Source organism: Chelonia mydas, chromosome 22, assembly GCF_015237465.2.
Source record: "Chelonia mydas isolate rCheMyd1 chromosome 22, rCheMyd1.pri.v2, whole genome shotgun sequence".
NCBI classification, from domain to species: Eukaryota; Metazoa; Chordata; order Testudines; family Cheloniidae; genus Chelonia; species Chelonia mydas.
In genome coordinates this window covers 4,062,321-4,082,703 of record NC_051262.2, presented here as the reverse complement: position 1 = coordinate 4,082,703, position 20,383 = coordinate 4,062,321, and the positions used below count along the sequence as shown (strand labels likewise).

The following is a 20,383-nucleotide window of genomic DNA, read 5'->3' as shown; positions in this document are numbered from 1 at the left end:
AGGGGAATGAGAGTCAGGCCTTGTGGGCTCTATTCCCCGTGCTGGCAGTGACTTGCTGTATGACCTTTGGTAAGCCACTTGTCTTCTCCAGCTGCAGTTTCCCCCGCGGTAGAGCATTGAAGATAATAGTGACTTGTGTTAATTAATTAATGATTCTCCAGCATGTTGAGATGTTGAGGAAGATGGTGAGTCTCTGGTAGGGTGAAGGGCTGGTATTCTTCCTCCTTATCTAGCGAGGAGCTGATTTCATCCTAAAGAGATGAGGGGCTTTGCTCATTAGCACCCTAAACACAGCCGCAGAAATAAAAGCAAAGTCACTTGATTAATTAGTGAAGGAGGGAGGGGGGAAGTTGATTTGAAAAACCCCTAACCCAGCAGGGCAGAGAAACTCAAGTGGCCAGTCAGCATCTGTTAGAGGCACGAAGATAAATGAGGTAGGAGAGCAAGTAAGTGCATACAAATAGGCTCACATTTGTACTGCTAATAATTCTTTCAAAATGCTTGTGTCATCAGATGGTGTGTGAAACCTCCTAAGTCATCCATCCTGGTTCAGTGAGGTTCACTTAACCATGCACAGGTGGTCTGTGGACACTCCTACAGCAATTCTGCCAAAACATCTCCCGTCCCCACCCAGTAAAAGCCCCCACAGGAGTGAAGGCCACGTGACCCCCTCTCTGCTGAGTGGGCTGCCAGTGCAAGATACACCCAATCCCAATGTGACGCTCCGGGATCCGTCCATATGAACTTGTGAATTCTACCTGGATTGTATGAATTCTGTACATTCATGCTCTTGTGGTTGTCTTCCACTGCCTCCTTGCATCATACATCTTGTGTTAAGGGGACAGGGTCAGGCCCCAGGATGTGTGGCCCTAGATGGGACAGACATTAACAACTGAAGAATCTTGCCTCTTCAGGACAATGGGGACTCCCTGGAAGGATATTAACTGGTAATGTCTCTTTTTGGCTCCACCCCTTCCCCAAAAACTAAGCAGGTTGTGCAAATGACTGCAGCATGGCTGGGGGGTGAGGTCTGCCACTGGGACTCATGACCAAAGCTCTGCTTATAAGCAAGAGGGCATCTGTTTGTGCTTGAGCAGAACCAGAAAACAAGACTGGGAAAGAGGAGAGGGGTATGCACAAAAGGCCAGGACTCTGGAAGACACTAAGCTCCACAGGGCTTTCAGGAGGAGGGAGGAAACTGAGGCAGAGTCTCACATGCAGGTGTTTATTTTTCCAGAGAGCTGAATCTCTCTTGTGCTTTCTCTGTGTGTAAAGTGTGTGTGTTTCGAAATTCCTTCGCAGAGTGTGTGTTACTCTCTTACACTGTCACAAAGCCCCCAAAGAGGGAAACAGCAAACCAGAGGGTCCCCAACTTCATTGGAACTCTGGAGCATGCCAGAGCAGCTGGGGAGTCAGCACTAGGGGGTCTCCACTGCCAGGAGGGGTGTCAGACAAAGGGTCTGCACCTGGAGGCCCACAGACAGGGCCTAAACCGTGCCCAGCCCCCGCAAGCCAAGACCACTTGGGACCCAACACTTGAGTCCAGTTCAGCAGCCTGGTGAGCGTCCTGGAGGGGAGCTCGTCCAGGGCTGTAACACTCAGGGTCTCGTTTCATTCTCCCTCAGGCCGGGCTGTCCAAGGTGCTGAGACCCTGCGGCTCCCACTGACTTCCACTGGAGCTGCAGGCACTCCACTGCAGCTCCCAGAGAGCACCGTGGTGGGAGGGCGCGGCTGTCTGTCTGAGCTGCCTGGCCATGACAGCGATGTGGTCTGGAACATCGGGGATGCTCCTGGTGCTCAGACCAGAGTCCGGTTCTACGCCTGCCCTCGACTTGCTGTATGATCCATTGTTGCTGTTGTTACAATGTCGCTGTCTGGGTCTGAGCTGTGGGGACAGGGAGCTGCAGATGCTAGAAATGCCAGTGAGGAAGAAGGGACAAGCTTTGGCCAGCCTGGCTGGGAGGACAGAAAGAAAGAGAGGAGGCAAAGACAACAACCCCCAAGAGAAGGACTCGAATGGAGTGGCGGGGGGACAGCAGAAAGGTGGAAGGGGAGAGGACTTGGGAGGGAAGATCAACTGCCCTGCCCCAAGCACGGGCTCCTAGTGCAGAAGCTGTTGCAGAACTTCAGGTGATCGCACACTCAGCTGTTCGAGGAGGGTGGGGCTGGTCATGGTACTGCTATTTACCGGCACCTGGGTTGGGACACAGGGAGAAGGCATCTTTACTTCATCCAGGGGGCAGCAGGACCTGATCCTCCCTCCCCTGTCTGAGTGGATGAGATGTGGGTCCCCCAGAGATAATGAGAATTGAGACTCATCAGAGGATTGTCACTGCCTTTGATTTAACTTTTTGTTTTGAGGTGTTTACTACTTTCCCTGCCACTGAAGAGCAGCTGGAGTTTCAGACACCCTGATAGGCTCCCCCGCCCCCTTCCTCCACTCATTCTCCCAACAGCCCCAGAGTGGCAGGTTGCCAGATGGTGCCCTGTTAGGTCACAGTTGCTCATTGTTTGGCAAACAGCAGCTTAATTCAAGTGCTGAGTTGACAGCTTGTCCGCAAAGACAATTTGCACGTTTCAGTGTAGCAAATGCCAGCTTGGCTTTTCAGTGTAATGTTATTTCAGCTGCCTTAAAGGGATAAAGTTCCCTTTAATCAAAAAAAGGGAGGGGCGAGCTGGGGGGTTAGTGTTTTTGATAGTGAAAGACTGATTGCATTGATTGGCAGGCATTGCACAAACATCCCCCCGACTCCCCGAGCTCTGCTAATGCACCGTGTTCCTGATGTGCCACGTCCCTCCCTATTCCAGTCCAGCTCTGCCAATGCACCGTGTTCCTGACTTGCATACCAGCCTCTGCTGCTCCAGCTCTGGCACAAATCTCTTCCAGTGCCCCCCAGTCCTACTCTGCAAAATGCTGGTGCATCTCATGCCTGCAGACTGCCAACTCTGCTGCGGTAATGCCCTGTGGGCAAATATTTATTAGGGATTACAAAACTGAGACCACCAAACTCAGTACACCTGTGGTTCTGATGGTTTGTGCATTACCGTATGCCAAAAGCACACATCCTGCTGCACACACACCCACTTTTCTAACAAATCTAATAGGTGCTTCTATGCCATAGTGCTGGGTGCCTTGAAAACCTTTGCTATCTTAAATTAACTTTGGAGACAGAAAGGTTCAGCTAACGCAGCCTGGATTCAGTTAACAGAGGCATGAACCTTACAGGCTGACTTTGCAGGAGCCCGTGGTACAGATGGTCCAATCCCCCAGAGATTGGTTTGCAGCTTCCTCCACCGCTGACTCTTCAGTGTTTGCAAATTTGAAGCTGTTTGCATCCAAGTGAAAGGTGTTTCTCACTACAAACCTTCCCCGGAGGAGTCTGCCCCAATAAAGGAGCGCTGAGATGTTTGCTGGGATGCAGAGCAACTCGTGAATGGTTTAAATCAGCGCCTGTGTCAGGCAGTAATGAGTGAGCTGCACAGTGAGTATGGGACAGCAGACGATGGACCGGGATGCATTCCTTTTGGCAAGGAATGAAGGGTCAGTGTGGTGCTGATGAAAGCTAGAGACTAAAGGCTCTTCCTGGAAGCAGGTGCAGCTCTGAACAAGTTTCCTCCCTGTCCCCTGGATCTGCCAAGATACCTCAATCCTGGCCTGGATCTCCCTTGCTATTCCTGTCCTGCACCCCCTCAGGCCTGATCTGCAGCCTCCTTGTTATAGTCAGTCCCTTTAAACAGAGGTGATCACTTGTGTTGCAGTTTTGTGATACAGAAAAATGTCTTGTTAAGGACTAGGATGAAATCCTCAAATTCATGATCTCAGTCATGACCTCATCAGGGCTTCAGCCCAGGTCCCCAAAGCAAGGCTGATGTTTTAACATCTGCACTACTCAGCCCTTAGGGTGCCTTACATGCTGAGTATGATCATGTCCAAACACAGGATGTTCTTCTGCAAAAGGGCATTCTGTATTGCAATAGTGAGACCCAAGCAGCAAGCAACCAACAGCTAAGGTCTTCAGTTACTAGCCACTGATCTGGATTTTTCTCCCGACACACCAGTCTACATCCTGCTTAGACATGTCCACCTTAGGACTCGGTGCACAGCGCTGATTTTCAGGGAAAATCACAGTAGTGCAAGTCCTGCTTTGCACCAATGCAGCATATTTATGTTGGGGGGGTGAGGGGGGTTGTAACCATGTTGGTGCAAAAATCCCTACTGCAGACAGGCCCTCAGCTCCATAGCTGAAAATGCAGGGGAGCCCCGTGAACCCAGAGAGGGGAGGGAGGTGTGGGCTGGCCACTCCTGCCTGCTGGAATTGCTTTGAGAACAGGCAGCGGCCAGGGCTGTTGTCCCCTGCCGCAGCCTGCAGCCCTGGTCCCAGACACAGACTCAGCTGAGGATGCGAACTCCTGAACACCTTTGTTGGACTCGGACTGTTCTGTGCTTGGGAGGAGGGATTCTCCATCAATCGTATCCGTTGCTGCCGGGTTTTCCATTGCACCTGTTGGCAGCCCGTTGTCATTAGCGGAAACGTAGGGGCTGTGGTACTCAGCGGCGTGGCTGGAGCGCGAAGGCTTAACCGTAGCCAGGCGGTTAAACGATAAGGCCTAGTGCGTGTCCTTTTGGGCCCCACCTGTATTATCTGTATGGCACCCAAATCCAGCCTGGCTTTGTCAATAGCAGAGCGATCCCAAGGCCGTTGCAGTCAGTCGGAGTCTTTCCACTCACTTCAGTGGGTTTTGGCCTAGGCCCTGAATGAGCAGCCCTTTGGATAGTCAGATGCAGATTGTGTCTGTCATTGCTATTGGCTTTCACGTGCTATACGGGTTTATCCAGAGCAGTAACTCCATGAGACACTTCCAAGGAAATCCCAGGATGTGAGTTGGTGTCTCAGCAGGGAGCAGGAGGTTGGGATCTCTTACCCCTCTCTGTCAGTCCAGATTCAATACCCCAGCCTGGTGCTAGGGGACAATGGGGTCTCTGGGGTGCCCCCTCCCAGATGTAAAATACAACAGGCTTGGCAGAATTCCATTTTCATTGTTTATCATTTTGATGGATAATGTCAGTGTTTAACATTGAGCATCTTTCTTCATTTCTGTCCATTTTAAATGTTCGTAGCTGAGGAGAATTGTGAGAAGTCAGACGATAGAGGGGTCAGGCTAATTATTTAACGACAGTAGATATTGAGATTCAAAAAGTTAAAGCTCTATGACCATTAAAACACAACTGGCAACGTCACATGAAAATATGCAAAGTAAATATCCTTAAATCCAGCTCAAATAGGTTCTCATGCAGCATGTTTCTTTCTTTGCCTGTCTGTACATTTCGAGTATGATCGATGGAAATATTTCTCCGTCGGTCTGTGTGCGTGCGGTGAACGATATGTTCACCAACATTTACTGATAAAAGATTGAATCCTTCAAGTCTAAATACAACCAATGTCCTGACCACTTGTGAGCGTTCAAGATTCTGTGGACCTTTATGTGTGTTAACCCTGATATCCTGACTCAGAAAATTAGAATCCCAGTTCCATCCCTGGTGTCGTTCCTCTGGTTTTCACCACAGAAAGCATGGCCTATTCTGCTACCTAAAATTCCTCCGGCCATTTAAACTGGATACCAAATTCTTCACACCTTCCTGTCCTAAATTGTTACATAATGCAACAGCTGCTGTAGTCTTTGGGACAGTTGCATTTAAGTGCTGAGAGAAGCATGCTGTTGTACCGGCTTTTGGGATCTTGTGACATGAAAAATGTCCTATAAAGGTCAGCTCTTCTTATTTATCAGAAGCCATGACTGGGGGTAGAGAATTGATACTTTCTCTATGAGTGTTTGCAGTGTTGTTGTAGCCATGTTGGTCTCTAGTATGAGAGACAAGGTGGGTGAGGTAAAATCTTTTATTGGACCAGCTTCTGTTGGTGAAAGAGACAAGCTTACTAGCTACACAGAACTCAGGAGAGCTGAAGATGAGTTCTGTGCAGTTCCAACGCTTGTCTCTCTCTCTCCCCAACAGAAGTTGGTCCAATAAAAGATCTCACCTCACCCACCTTGTCTCTCTATGAGATCTGCCAGAATAAGACAACCTTGCTATTTTTTTATTCTACAGATGGGCAAAAAAAGGTCAAGTTATAAAGGAAGCATCGGGCGACTCCTATGAGACCATTGTGGACCACACCTTCTTCTTTGAGCCAGTATCCTGTGAGGTGACCAATGCTTTGGGCAGTACCAACATCAGCAGGACGGTGGATGTCTACTGTAAGTTCTTCTCTGCTTCTGCATCCTCAGGAACACAGACCAGCCCCAAAGGAACAGCTTAAAATCAGCTCCAAAGCGCACCTCCACATTGGTTAATTTTGCAACCAGTTCTGGGACTTTCAGAGTTGCCTAAAAATAATGGGAATTGGAAATCCCAATCTGCTAGACGGCCTTGGCAATCGCAGCCTGGAGTCAGAGAAAACGGGGCTTCCTGGTGATTTAGCTATTAAGGGTTTTGTTAACACTGCACTGAATTGTTGACCGTGCAGATTATTTTCTTACCTCTAAATTAATGGACCCAGTGGGTTCTGTTCCATGGGGTACAGGCAGAGGCCTCTTTCCTGGGGCTGTAGAATCAGGTTTCTAGTCCTGGCTCTCCTGGCTTGTTAGAGAGATGTATTTATTGATCATGCTCAGAGAATTATAGCCCAATCAGCTTAACTTTGATACCTGGAAATCTACTTAGGCCATGCCTGCACTACCACTCATGTTGACAAAACTTATGTTGCTCAGGGGGTGTGAAAAAAACACACCCCTGAGCAAAACACACCCCTGAGCAACATAGGTTTCGCTGGCATACGCGGTAGTGTGCACAGTGCTATGTCAGTGGGAGAGCGTCTCTGTGGGGATGGTTTAATCATGTTGACGGGAGAGCTTTCTCCCGCTGGCACGGAGCAGCTACACGAGAGATCTGGCAGCAGCGCAGCTGCATCAGTAAAGCTATGCCGCTTAAGGTCTCTCGTGTAGATGTAGCCTAAGAAACACTATTAACCATCCATTTGGAATCACCTTGAGGGGTTTATAAGGAATAGCCAGCATGGATTTGTCAAGATCAAATCCTGCCAAACTAACCTAACTTCATTCTTTGACAGGGTTATTGGCCTAGTGAACAGCAGGGAAGCTGTGATACAAAAGGCAAAAAAGGCTGATAGGGTGTATTAGCAGGAGTGTCGTATGTAAGACACAGGAGGTAATTGTCGTCCTCTGCTTGGCACTGGCGAGGCCTCAGCTGGAGTATTGGGTCCCGCTCTGGGCCCCACGCTTTTCAGTAAGATGTGGATAAACTGGAGAGAGTCCAGAGGAGAGCGAGAAAACTGATCAAAGGTTTTGAAAACCTGACCTAGGAGGAAAGGTTAAAAAACGGGGCACGTTTCGTCAGAAGAAAAGATGACTGAGGGCGGGACTTGATAAGTCTTCAAGTCTGGGAAGGGCTGCTATAAAGAGGACGGGGATCAATTGTTCTTCGGGTCCGCTGAAGGTAGGAAAAGAAGTAAGGGGCGTAATGTGCAGCAAGGGAGATTTAGGTTAGAAACAACTTTAGGTTAGAAAACTTTCTAATTATAACTGTAGTTAAGCTTTGGAACAGGCTTCCAAGGAAGGTTGTGGAATCCCCATCATTGGGGGTGTTTAAGAACAGGTTGCACAGGGCAGTCTAGGTTTACTTGGTCCTGTTTCTGCACAGGGGGCTGGACCTGGGGACCTCTTGAGATTCTTTACAGCCCTACATTCCTATGAGTCTGTGAAAACAGAGCATGCTTCAAGGAGGGGGGAGATGGTGGAAGCTCAGGGGTCTGCATCATCCTGATAGCCCCTTTGGCCCAGGAGCTTCTGATTGGTTGAACCTTTGGCCTGTCATTCATCAGGCTGGGGATAGTGCTGGTCAGTGGATCTGACTCTGTTTCTCCACACAGTCACCTTCTCTGCTTGTCTCCTATGCACAGTTGGTCCCAGGATGGCAACAGAACCGCAGTCCCTCCTTGTCGACCTGGGGTCAGATGCAGTGTTCAGCTGTGCTTGGACTGGGAACCCATCACTGACCATCGTCTGGATGAAGCGGGGCTCGGGCGTGGTAAGAATCTCAGTCACCCAGGTCTTGCTGCACTATGTTCTGAATCAGGGGTGAGCCCTGGAGGGCCATGCTAGGCGAATGGACATGTCGTTGGACTGGGATTCGGGAGAATTGGATTCTGTGCCAGTCTCTGCCACTGAGCTAGTGTGTGACCTTGGGCAAATCACATGCCTTCTGAGAGTCTATTTCCATCATAACCTCTTTGGGGGATGGACTGTCTCTGGCCAAGTGCAGAGGCTCCAGTGGAGATTGGTGCTTACTGTAAAACAAATGATAAACCACAATTCCATGGTGAGCAGCACCAAAATCAGGCAGAGTTATGGGAACTCAGCACCTAGAATAGCTTAGTTATGGCCCAGTCCTGCATGTTGTTTCCATTGATCTCAATGAGAGTGCAGGGTTCACAGGGTCAAACCTGTGTCCTCTGGCTCCTGTATAACCACCCTGGTCCCCTGAAGAGTCCAGGAGACCCTGCCGTCTGTGGCTCCGTAAGGAATTATCCCTTCGTGAAGCAGGTGTCGTAGGCAAACATCCATCTCAGCTGTGGAGCAGAGATCCACAAACTTAGGACATCTGAAGTATATACCAGTGCCATCCATACTCAATTTTGAGTCCATCCAAGAAAACCCTCAACTTTTGCCAGCGAAGTTCACCAGTTCCCCAAATGGCACAAGCCCTCTGCCAGTGTAGTTTTACCGACAAAACACCTGTGTAGATTCATTTGTATCTGTACTGATATAAGCAGCCCTCTAGGAACATGCCCATGATGCAACTGTCCCTACAGCAGTGACTGTTCTAGTTGAATAATACAATAATAAATGGTGGTGAATTGGGGGCTATCCTATTCTATATAGGTTCTTATACCGCCCTCATCACCAGAGTATCTGAGCTCTGGCTGTGCATTAACATTTGTCACCATACGGTTCATTCTTTCTCTCATCACCTCCCCAAGGAGAGGATTGTGTGTGCCATGGGGTTTGTTATTTTGGTAGGGGTTTATTTACGTATTTGTTTGAATAAATGTCCATGCTGCTCTCTGGACCTGTGAGAATAAGGCAGGTCAGAGAAGTGCACCTTGCCCTTGCAATGAAGGGTAATGAGGTTTGTGATGGTCCTTAGTTCCTATGGGACATCATGCCAGTCTCAGACCACCCCTCAAAAAGCTCTGTCTCCTGCACAGACAAGTTTTACCTTTATTGTAAAAAGTTCCACTGTGACATGTGATTAGAATTGTTGACCGCAGACTTCATGCTGGAGCTATAGACAATCTGAAATACACACTGGACCCAGGCCATTGAGCACCTTGAAGACAAGGACCAAGACCCTGAACTTGACTCGATATTGGACCTCCTGATCCTGCTCTTGTGCTTCACCAAACCTTCTGGCTGCTCTCCCAGCCCTTTCCATGTGAGAGTGCGTATGTGGGGTACATACGTATTCCTCTAGCCCACCTGGCTAAATTCCCAGCTGTCTCCAGTGCTCTTCTGCTCCTCCTGGCCCTGCTTCAATGCTCCCTTGGCCACTGACATCTCATCATGCTGAGAGTCACCTCTGGCTGCTTTCCAACGAGTTCCTCTGGAGCAGTGTGAAGAGTGGGATGCATGCACTGCAAAACATAGGCAAAGCATGGTGCAACCTGTGAAGCATGGGTTCTCCCTCACCATCCTCCAAGTGGTCCTGAGGATTCCTCTGCTCAGTCCCTCCAGGGAAATCCCCATTTCCCCTCTGCCCTCCATTCTCCTGTCCCCACCCTTCTATAAGTCTATGAATCCTCCTCCTTGTGGGGGAGTAGCTAGTGCCATTTTAGGACTTGGGCAGATGGATTGGGATGTCCCTTTGCAGTAACTCGGGTCTCTGCTGGACCATGACACCTTTCCCAGGTGCAGAGTCCACAAGTTTTTTTGTTGAAGAATTGCCACTTTTAGGTCTGTAATGGAGTGACCAGAGACATTGAAGTGTTCTCGGACTGGTTTTTGAATGTTATAATTCTTGATGTCTGATTTGCGTCCATTCATTCTTTTACATAGAGACTGTCCAGTTTGGCCAATGTAGAGGGGCATTGCTGGCACAGGATGGCATATATCACATTGGTGGATGTGCAGGTGAACGAGCCCCTGATAGTGTGGCTGATGTGATTAGGCCCTATGATGGTGTCCCCTGAATAGATATGTGGACACAGTTGGCAACTAAAAGAGCTGACTGTCGGCAGGGAGAGCAGAACAGGCACTGCATCTCTCTGGCCCATCTGGGGAGGTCCTGCCCAGCTACTGAGGAAAATTGTCTCCAATCCCCTTTGGCAACCTGCCCACCCTGACAGATTCGGTTGTATATTTGGGAAATGAGCCATTGGCATGAGCTGCTTCCACAGGTAATTAGAAATACTTGACTCCAAAAGCCACTATTTGGTTTAGACTCATCACATTTCTAAATGCTGCAAGTGCTGGGATTTTGCTGACTGCCCGCATCAGCCCGCTTTGCTTCAGCACTTTTCCAGTTTTAATAAACCTGCTAATTGCACCGATGGGGCAGTAGGGCAGTGCGTCGAACGTTCCAGCTTTCAGCATGTTTCTGGGGAAGAGTCAAAGACAGCAGGCTGATGCAAACCCTAAGTTGCCAGGAAAGAGGATCTCAAAACAACAGCTTGCACGTAACTGATAGCACGTGATTCTGCTCTTCCTCTGACCCTGGGGTTTGGAATAGGGGGCTCATTGGCAGCCCCACTCTGCCCCCAAGATCTGAGAGTGTGGCCCTGCTCAGTTAGGGAGACAGTGCAAGCTAGTGATTAGAACAGGGCCTGAGAATCAAGGCTCCTGCGTTCTTTTCCAAGCTCTGCCATTGACGTTATCTCACGGCGTCCCAGTTCCATGATTTGTAAAATAGGGGTAATAATCCCTCGCTATAGCATGCCATCAGGCTGAGTCAGTGTTTGGAAAGTGCTTTGAGATCCTTGGGTGAAAAGTTCTGTGACTGCATCTCGGCAAATGCATCAATGAACTCATTTGATTTCTCTCCTTCCTAGCTTCCAGAGTATTAAAGTGTCCCTATGATGTGACAGAAAGGGGCACGTGCTTGGCCGGCAAAGCATGCACAACGCACGCTGGGGTCTGCTCTCTCCTCGGCACACTGGCCTCACTTTGCATTGTACAGATCGTACAGAGAATATAAAACATAATTACATCTACTTGTTTGCGCTCACATCATCAGGGGACTAGACCCCTCTCCACACATGTGGGACCTCCACTTCCCAAGAGTGCAGTTCTTGCAGTAACATTTCCACCTCAAGCAGCAAACGTTTCTAGTCGAGTACTGAGAGTGCAGATTATCTGAACAGCTAATGCCTAGTGTGCTCATACGTGCTGCTCCTCCCAGCTCCGAGTCTGGGCAGGCACAGAGGTGTGGCGCTGCATGCTTTGTGCACGTGCCTTGCCACAGGCCAAGCACACGCTGGTTGCATGAAGTCCTCCGGCTGCCTTGCCTTTGACACAGCTAAGCCATCTGTTATGTCTGGTGGCTCTCGTTGGCACTATGTTGCAGTCGGTGAGCCTACTGTTAGAAGGCCTGGCCCTTGGTTTGTTGGAGCTCACTGAGGCTGTACCTGCCAGCTGTCACCTGTGCTTGTTGGTCAGCCAACGACAAAACACTAGGATAGCAATGGATGAACAACAAGCCTCTGCTAGACTCGTGAAGTCATCCTTATGTGATGACACTCACGCTCAGGTCATTGGTGGAGTGGAACACAGGAGTGCAAGATCTAAAAGCATGAGCTGAAACACTAGTGTCTGAGTTGAGAGACAGTAGCAGACTAGTGGTCTGCTATCCATGGCCCAGCTACTAGAGGGGGACAAGGAGCCACACACTGTTATCATGGGTTACATTTATAACAAGCTTTGAATAGTATTGTGGCAAAATACCTGTAAGGCCAACTGCTTCAAGGCAACAGGGCTGACTTTACTCTCAAAGGGATGGGAGGTTGGCTGTTCACAGCCAAGAGCCTGCCATTCAGGAATGCACTCCGCTCTAATGCTCCCCAAAGTTCACGTGTGGCATCTTTCTATTCGACATTGCAGACCCGATTCCTTTGTCAATTTGTGTTTTGTAGGGATCACATAATATGGGTGGGTTGCAAAGACTTTCTGAGTCTCACACTAATTATTGGCAAATTTTCCTAGATTTAGTCATTCTGAAAATTAGTGGACCTGTTTCAGATTTCGAAACGGTGACCGTTTTGAATGATTAAATTTTAGGATAAAACGGGGAACGGATTAAACAGAATATGTGCATAACATCCCCCCCCCCCCCGTGTCTTCACAAACTCTAGAGCTAATGGAAAGTTTCAAATTTTGAAATTTCAAACTTCAAAAAAAAAATCTAATTTTGAAAAATGGGAAGACATTTCCCACACCATTAAGAAATTGTATTATTTTTCTCTTTTTCTGGCAACTGGTTCTAGTTATCTTTTCTGTGCAGGACCCAAGCCTTTGGGCTTGAAAACTTTTAAAAAATAACATTCTTTTTAGAATTATTCTTTGAATGAACCAATGACTAGTCTCTTTGCTGGGAGGCAGTAACAGAGTCTGTATATATATATATGCTGGATATGGCCCAGTCACGAGAGTGGGACAGAGTTACATTATATTAGCATTAGTGCTGATCCCAAATGTTTCAACAAAACATTTGTTCATTGAAAAATGCTCGCACTTTGAAACCAAAACTGTTTGTGAAACAGGGTCAATTTCAGTGAATCTCCTGACAAAAACATTTTTGGACAAAGAGTTTCAAAATTGTCAAAACATTTTGTTTTGACATTTTCTAAAGAAAAAATTCAAGTCTGAAAATGACTTTTTATTTCAAAATTTAAGCTAATTAGACTGAAAAAAGTTGAGGGGGGGAAGGTGTTAATCGAAAGAAAATATTTTGAAATGATCTAAACAAAACATTTTGATTGACTTGATCTGAAGAAAAATTTAGTTCTTTGGTTCATGAAAAGTTTTGAGACTTCAACTTTTTGTCCTGATTTGGGATAAGAACAAATTTTGAACTCTCAAAAATATACATAGGATGGGAAAGCCATTTCCCACTCAGCTCTAATGAACAGGATTACATTTATAGCAAACCTGTAGCATTGGGGCTGAAACCCTGAGCACTGAACTGTAAATGTTTCTCTGGTTTTTCAGAACACATTAACGTTTCTGGACAAATTTGCATTGCCCTTCTTTAAAACATGCGTTTCCTCTCTTTCAGGTCCTGAGCAACGAGAACACTTTAACATTAAAAGGTGTCCGCCAGGAGGATGCGGGGAAATACGTCTGCCGAGCAGTGGTTCCGCGGGTGGGCGCCGGCGAACGGGAGGTGTCTCTGACTGTCAATGGTACCTGTCATCTCTTTATCATTATTCTGTCGGAAAGTGATGATAGCCTCGCTGTTTTGTCCCTGTTAAATTAATAGCTCATGGTGGGCAGGTTTGGTCTGTCCACTTGGACAGTCACTCTGAGGGCAAATGCCACCCTCAGATACACCTGCAAGGTTCCTAACCAGACATATTACAATTGCTCCACTTCCTATGGACGCTGTGTTGGTTGTACCTCAGAGGGACAAATCGATTCATGGCATTGTGGAAACATTGTTGAGTTCTTGTCTAGGGATGGGCTGACCCAGTGTAGGTAAGATAAACGTCCAGGCTGGAAGTTTGCCCCAAGGACAAACTATATTTTTCCTGAAGATTGAAACAATATGATTCACTTTTTTTCTGTGAATCTTCACCCCCTCATGCTACCTAGTTTGGAAATGCAGCCTGTTTAAGCACAAAAAAACGGCCATACTGGGTCAGACCAATGCTCCATCTAGCCCAGTATTATTTCTCCACTAGTGGCCAGTACCAGAGCTTCAGGGGGAGTTTACAGAACAGGCCAGTTGGAGTGATCCACCCGTCTTCCTCTTCTGGCATTCAGAGATTTAGGATCACCTGAGCGAGGGGTTGTATCCCTGACCATCTTGGCGACTAGCCATTGATGGGCCTATCCTCTATGAACGTATCTAGTTCTTTTTTGAACCGAGTTCTACTTTGGCCCTCACACCATCCCATGGCAATGAGTTCCACCAGTTAATTGTGTGTTGTGTGAAAAAAATGCTTCCTCTTGTTTGCTGCCTATTAATTTCATCACGTGACCCCTGCGTTTGGTTTTGTGGGGCAGGGTAGATAACACTTCCCTATTCACTGTTTCCACACCAGTCATGATTTTATAGACCGTTCTCATATTTCGCCTTCATCATCTCTTTTCTAGCCTGAATCGCCCTAATCTTTTCAGTCTCTCCTCACGCAGAAGTCGTTCCATACTCTTCATCAGCTTTGTTACCCTTCTCTGAATGGTCTCCAGTTCCACTCTCTCCTTTTTGAGATGGAGCGACTGGAACTGGACACAGTATTCAAGGTGTGGGTGCACCATGGATTTATATAGTGGCATTGTGATATTTTCTGTCTTATTTCCTATTCCTTTCGTAATAGTTCCTAAACATTCTGCTAGCCTTTTTGACCGCTGCTGTGCATTGAGCTGAAGTTTTCAGAGAACTATCCATGGTAACTCCAAGATCTCATTCTAGAGTGGTAACGGCTAATTTAGTTGTTTATGGGGTGGGTGTTCATGGCACAAACCCGTGCAGGAGGGTAGAGAATATCACACAAAAAACCTAGTTCTGTTTCCAGCCCAGAGAAGTTGGGATCAGCCAATGATGCTTAGCCTATCACTGAACTTTCAAAACGCACAACAGCTATCCTGGGCATTCAGTGCTGGTGAAAGGTGCTGACTTGAGATGTGGAGACCTGAAATCAAATGGTATTTGGGCATCTAACCCACTTAGGCTTTTTTGAGAATCCCAGTCTGTATTTATCCTTCAAACTGAAGGAACACAGGATTCCCCCACCCCATTATACTGTCAAGGCACCTCAACCTGCCCTCACTCGAGGAGTGGAAGAACTCAAACTTCATGGCCTTTTGGAGCCTTCCAGCAATGGTTCTTACAGTGTGGACACTAGCATCTAAGCTGGATCCTTTAAATGCATTTCCCATAGGCCACCAAACTGCTATCAGATGGCAACAGCTTTCTGTCGCTACCATCTAGGAATGGGTTTCAGCCAGTGGCCTGGGAGTGAAAGGCACCTATCCCATTGGCAATAATACTGATGATGATAATGGGGTGAGACTGAATTAATTTAGCCTCTGTAAAATAACTGGAGATCCTTGGGTAAAAGTCTCTTCCGAATTGCAAAATATACTTTTAGCTAAAAGAGGTTTATGTATCTGTTAGCTGTGGGAGATTATTTTTTTTCTATCTACATTACTTATCTGGTCCCCATCACCAAGATATCTGAGCACCTCGCAATCTTTAATGTATTTATCCTCATTGTGAGGATACCTGTTATCCTGGGAGGTAGGGCAGTGCAATCTCTATTGTAATCTGTATTGTAAGTGGGAAACATAAACACTGAGGCTCAGATCCTCAAAGGTATTTAGGCGCCATAGTAATCAGTGAGGCTTCTGGGCCGAAATGGCTTGCCCATGGTCAAATAGGAAAAAGTGGCTGAGTCATGGCCTGCAGAGCAGGGAATCGAACCTGAATCCCTGTCTAGACCATTCTCTGGCTCTTCTTCACTTTTCCTCACCCTGAAGTACTTGGGGGATAGCTAGAGTTGCAAGGGGGACTCAGGTAACTACCAAATCAGGCCCGAAAGTGAAATAGACAGGGGAACGCCTACTTTGTAAATCCCTCCAGGGCTTAGGCGTGCCATAGGGACTGAGCTGTTGGACGGTGCCAGGACTTTGGTGGCTCTGCTCAAACCGAGGCACCTCCGGGACTTTACCATTGGAAACTGCAGCACCACGGGTGCCTCCAGGGTTAGGAGTCAGCTGAGCAGGAGTTTTGTGAATGCCAGTGGTGCCTAAAGTGGTAGTTAGGCACCCACACCCCCCTTGTGAATCTAGCCCTTGATGTAACTGACGACAGTCCCGAAGAGAACGTAATAATTCCTAGCTCTTATACAGCCCTTTGTAACTCATATGTCTCAAAGTGCTTTACAAAGGAAAGGTAAGTCTCAGCAGCATTTCATAGATGGAGAAACTGAGGCACATGGAGAGGCCGTGACTTGGCCAAGGTCACCCCACAAATCCATGACAAGCTGGGTCTCCTGACTCCCAGCTTCATGCCCCGTCCACTGAACTATGCTGCATGGAGGATCAGTGCTGGGTTAACTGGGAACTATGTAAAGAGAGTGTGAAATTTGCATAGTCTGTCACCTGTCTGGCAAAACAACAGGCTTCAGGCCCAATTCACTGTCATGAAGAAAAGAGAGCTAGAGGGGAAGCAGCACACGCAGCAGCAGAGTTTAATTTGCAATGCAGATAATGCTAAGAAGAAAACTGCAGGGCAAGACTGCAGGGCCGCGGAAAGCCAACCACTCCCTTGACTTCCGCCCTGCCCACAGGCTCTCGCACGCTCCATTCCATTTGGCGACTGGATTTTAATTACAATTAAAATTGCTTGAAGGACACAAAGCAGCAAATTAAAAAACAGCAAAGAACCTGCTCGCCTCCTGCCACCAATCACATACACCCCCAGAATTCAGATCAAGTGAGTAATGTACCAAAGCCATGTGTATGGGGAGCGGGACGGGAAATGCTTCCCCCATATCCTCTGGAGCTGAAACAAGCTTTGATTTTTACATTGCAGTGCTGTCAGGGGAGCAAATAAAGTTGGTGCCACTCAGGAATTATCCCACCTCAGCTTCTTGACTTTGCAGACCTGCTGGGACTCGATTCCCTACACGCTCCTTAGCATACGCACACAAAATTAGGGGTGTACGTAGCAGCAAATCTGCTGTGTTTTACCTCTTTGTGAGCTGGTGTCAAGGTTCCTTCCCCACTCTGAACTCTAGGGTACAGATGTGGGGATCTGCATGAAAGACCCCCTAAGCTTATTCTTACCAGCTTAGGTTAAAAACTTCTTCAGGGTACAAACTTTGCCTTGTCCTTGAACCCTATGCTGCCACCACCAAGCATGTTAAACAAAGAACAGGGAAAGAGCCCACTTGGAGACATCTTCCCCCAAAATATCCCCACAAGCCCTACACCCCCTTTCCTGGGGAAGGCTTGATAAAAATCCTCACCAATTTGCATAGGTGAACACAGACCCAAACCCTTGGATCTTAAGAACAATGAAAAAGCAATCAGGTTCTTAAAAGAAGAATTTAAATTAAAGAAAAAGTAAAAGAATCACCTCTGTAAAATCAGGCTGGTAAATACCTTACAGGGTAATCAGATTCAAAACATAGAGAATCCCTCTCGGCAAAACCTTAAGTTACAAAAAGACACAAAAACAGGAATATACGTTCCATTGAGCACAGCTATTCTACCAGCCATTAAACAAAAGGAAATCTAACGCATTTCTAGCTAGATTACTTACTAACAAGTTCTAATACTCCATTCCTGTTCTGTTTCCAGCAAAAGCATCACACAGACAGACAGACCCTTTGTTCCCCCACCAGCTTTGAAAGTATCTTGTCTCCTCATTGGTCATTTTGGTCAGGTGCCAGTGAGGTTATCTTAGCTTCTTAACCCGTTACAGGTGAAAGGGTTTTGCCTCTGGCCAGGAGGGATTTTATAGTTCTGAAAACAGAAAGGTGGTTACCCTTCCCTTTATATTTATGACAGCTGGTCTTTGAGAATATCTGGGTTTGACAGAATAAGGAGAAGATGCCACTGGAGGCACATGTGTGTCACAGGGAAAGAAAAGGAGGACTTGTGGCACCTTAGAGACTAACCAATTTATTAGAGCATAAGCTTTCGTGAGCTACAGCTCACTTCATCAGATACATTCAGTGGAAAATATAGTGGAGAGATTTTATATACACAGACATGAAACAATGGGTATTACCATACAGACTGTAACAAGAGTGACCAGGAAAGGTGAGCTATTACCAGCAGGAGAGCAGGGCGGGGACCTTTTGTAGTGATAATCAAGGTGGGCCATTTCCAGCACTTTACAAGAACAGTGGGAGGGGAAATAAACAAGGGGAAATAGTTTTACTTTGTGTAATGACCCATCCACTCCTAGTCTTTATTCAAGCCTAAGTTCATTGTATTCAGTTTGCAAATTAATTCCAATTCAGCAGTCTATCGTTGGAGTCTGTTTCTGAAGTTTTTTGTTGAAGAATTGCCACTTTTAGGTCTGTAATCGAGTGACCAGAGAGATTGAAGGGTTCTCTGGCTGGTTTTTGAATGTTATAATTCTTGACGTCTGATTTGTGTCCATTTATTCTTTTACGTAGAGACTGTCCAGTTTGACCAATGTACTTGGCAGAGGGGCATTGCTGGCACATGATGGCATATATCACATTGGTGGATGTGCAGGTGAACGAGCCTCTGATAGTGTGGCTGATGTGATTAGACCCTATGATGGTGTCCCCTGAATAGATATGAGGACACAGTTGGCAACGGGCTTTGTTGCAAGGATAGGTTCCTGGGTTAGTGGTTCTGTTGTGTGGTTGCTGGTGAGTATTTGCTTCAGGTTGGGGGGCTGTCTGTAAGCAAGGACTAGCCTGTCTCCCAAGATCTGTGAGAGTGTTGGGTCATCCTTCAGGATAGGTTGTAGGTCCTTGATGATGCGTTGGAGAGGTTTTAGTTGGGGGCTGAAGGTGATGGCTAGTGGCGTTCTGTTATTTTCTTCGTTGGGCCTGTCCTGTCGTAGGTAACTTCTGGGTACTCTTCTGGCTCTGTCAATTTGTTTCTTCACTTCAGCAGGTAGGTATTGTAGTTGTAAGAATGCTTGATAGAGATCTTGTAGGTGTTTGTCTCTGTCTGAGGGGTTGGAGCAAATGCGGTTGTATCGCAGCGAAAGATGGTCCTGAAGCAAAACTTCTGATCAGAATGCCCCTGAACTTTACAGGTGTTCCAGACCTGAATCTGGCTCTGATGTCTGCAAGTGGCCCCTCTCCGTACAAGGTACCCAGATGCCACAGTAAGAGCCACAAAAGAAACTAAACAGATTATGTCCCAAATCAAAATCCCAGACCCAAGAACCCACGAGTGTTGGGCTATTTGAAATCTGTGTCCAGATCTGAATTTGGCAGCTTGAGCCTGCCTATCTATCTATCAATTGCCATACATCCCTTCTATCTCTATCTCGCTACATTCATATAATCTTTCACTCTTCTGAGCTCTTTGGAAAATCTGGCCCACTGTTATTTTAGACAGAAAATTGGCATCTCATATTTTTAATTGGATCCAAATCAGGATTATAATACGATCCTGTCATTGTTACCTTGGGCTCTCCTGCCTTCCCACCTGTTGTCTTATCCTTAGATTGTAAACTCCTTGGGGCAGAGACTGTGGGCTAGATCCACAACAGGGACTTCGGCTCAGCACTGAAATGCCTAACATTTAGGTGCCCTGCTGCCCAGCAGAATCCACAGCCGCAAGTTAGTTACCCAGGCTCCCTAGATAATGCCAGGGCAGAGTTAGGCACCTGAGAAAGGGATTCACTGAAGGCAGCATGCTGAGCCAGGAGCTGCCTGAGCTATTGGAACAGAATATGCCATGGAAGGGGTGGGGCCTAAGCCCTGCCATTCAAATGTAGTGAGATCACCTAAGTCCGAGCTGGTGGGAGGTACCTCCCTTTGCTTGGGGTTCTGAGCTGCGAACCCTCTCCTGGAGAGAGGCACATACCCCCGGCCAGCCCTGTCTCACAACAAGCCAAGGAAGAGGTGGCTAGTGGCTAGTGCATTCACCTGCTACATGAGCGGCATGTGGTCAAATCCCTTCTCTGCCTGATTCAAAACAAGCACTTGAACCCAAATCCCCTACTGCAGCACCCTAACCCCCAGGCTAGCAGCTACCACGTTGAAGCTGTCCCCTTTGTACGCACTGGGGCAGAGAGCGCAGTCCGGGCACTCGCTGGGGAGATAGGAGTACAAGTCCCTGCTCCAAATCCAGCAGAGCAGAGGGTTGAGGCTGGATCTGGCTGAGTGCTCTCACCGCTGAGCAGGGGTTCTGGGAATGACCGTGCAGCCTGAATTCTAGGGAATTTGCGGGGGCCTAAGCATGAGCTAGGCAGCTTTGTGCACCAGCGGACATTCAGGGAATGTTACGGATGGAAATTTAGGCATCAGCTGAGGAGGTGTTTTGAGGCTCTGACTTATGGACTTAGGTGCCCAAAGTGGCAGCTAGATGCATGAATCCCTTTGTGGATCTAGCCCTGTCTCTTTGTTGTGTGTTTGGACTGCACCTCGCA

General features: G+C 47.4%; 1 protein-coding gene across 3 annotated transcripts in view; it reads left to right on the top strand.

Moving 5' to 3' along the window:
• KIRREL3 (kirre like nephrin family adhesion molecule 3) overlaps positions 1 to 20,383 on the top strand; it is a 727,383-nt gene that overhangs the window by 634,947 nt on the left and 72,053 nt on the right. For all 3 annotated transcript variants that reach the window (XM_037882238.2, XM_037882237.2, XM_037882239.2), the window contains exons 8-10: positions 6,107 to 6,255; positions 7,977 to 8,104; positions 13,346 to 13,472. In XM_037882238.2, coding sequence (XP_037738166.1) covers positions 6,107 to 6,255; positions 7,977 to 8,104; positions 13,346 to 13,472 — 404 coding nt within the window. The remainder of the gene's footprint in view (positions 1 to 6,106; positions 6,256 to 7,976; positions 8,105 to 13,345; positions 13,473 to 20,383) is intronic.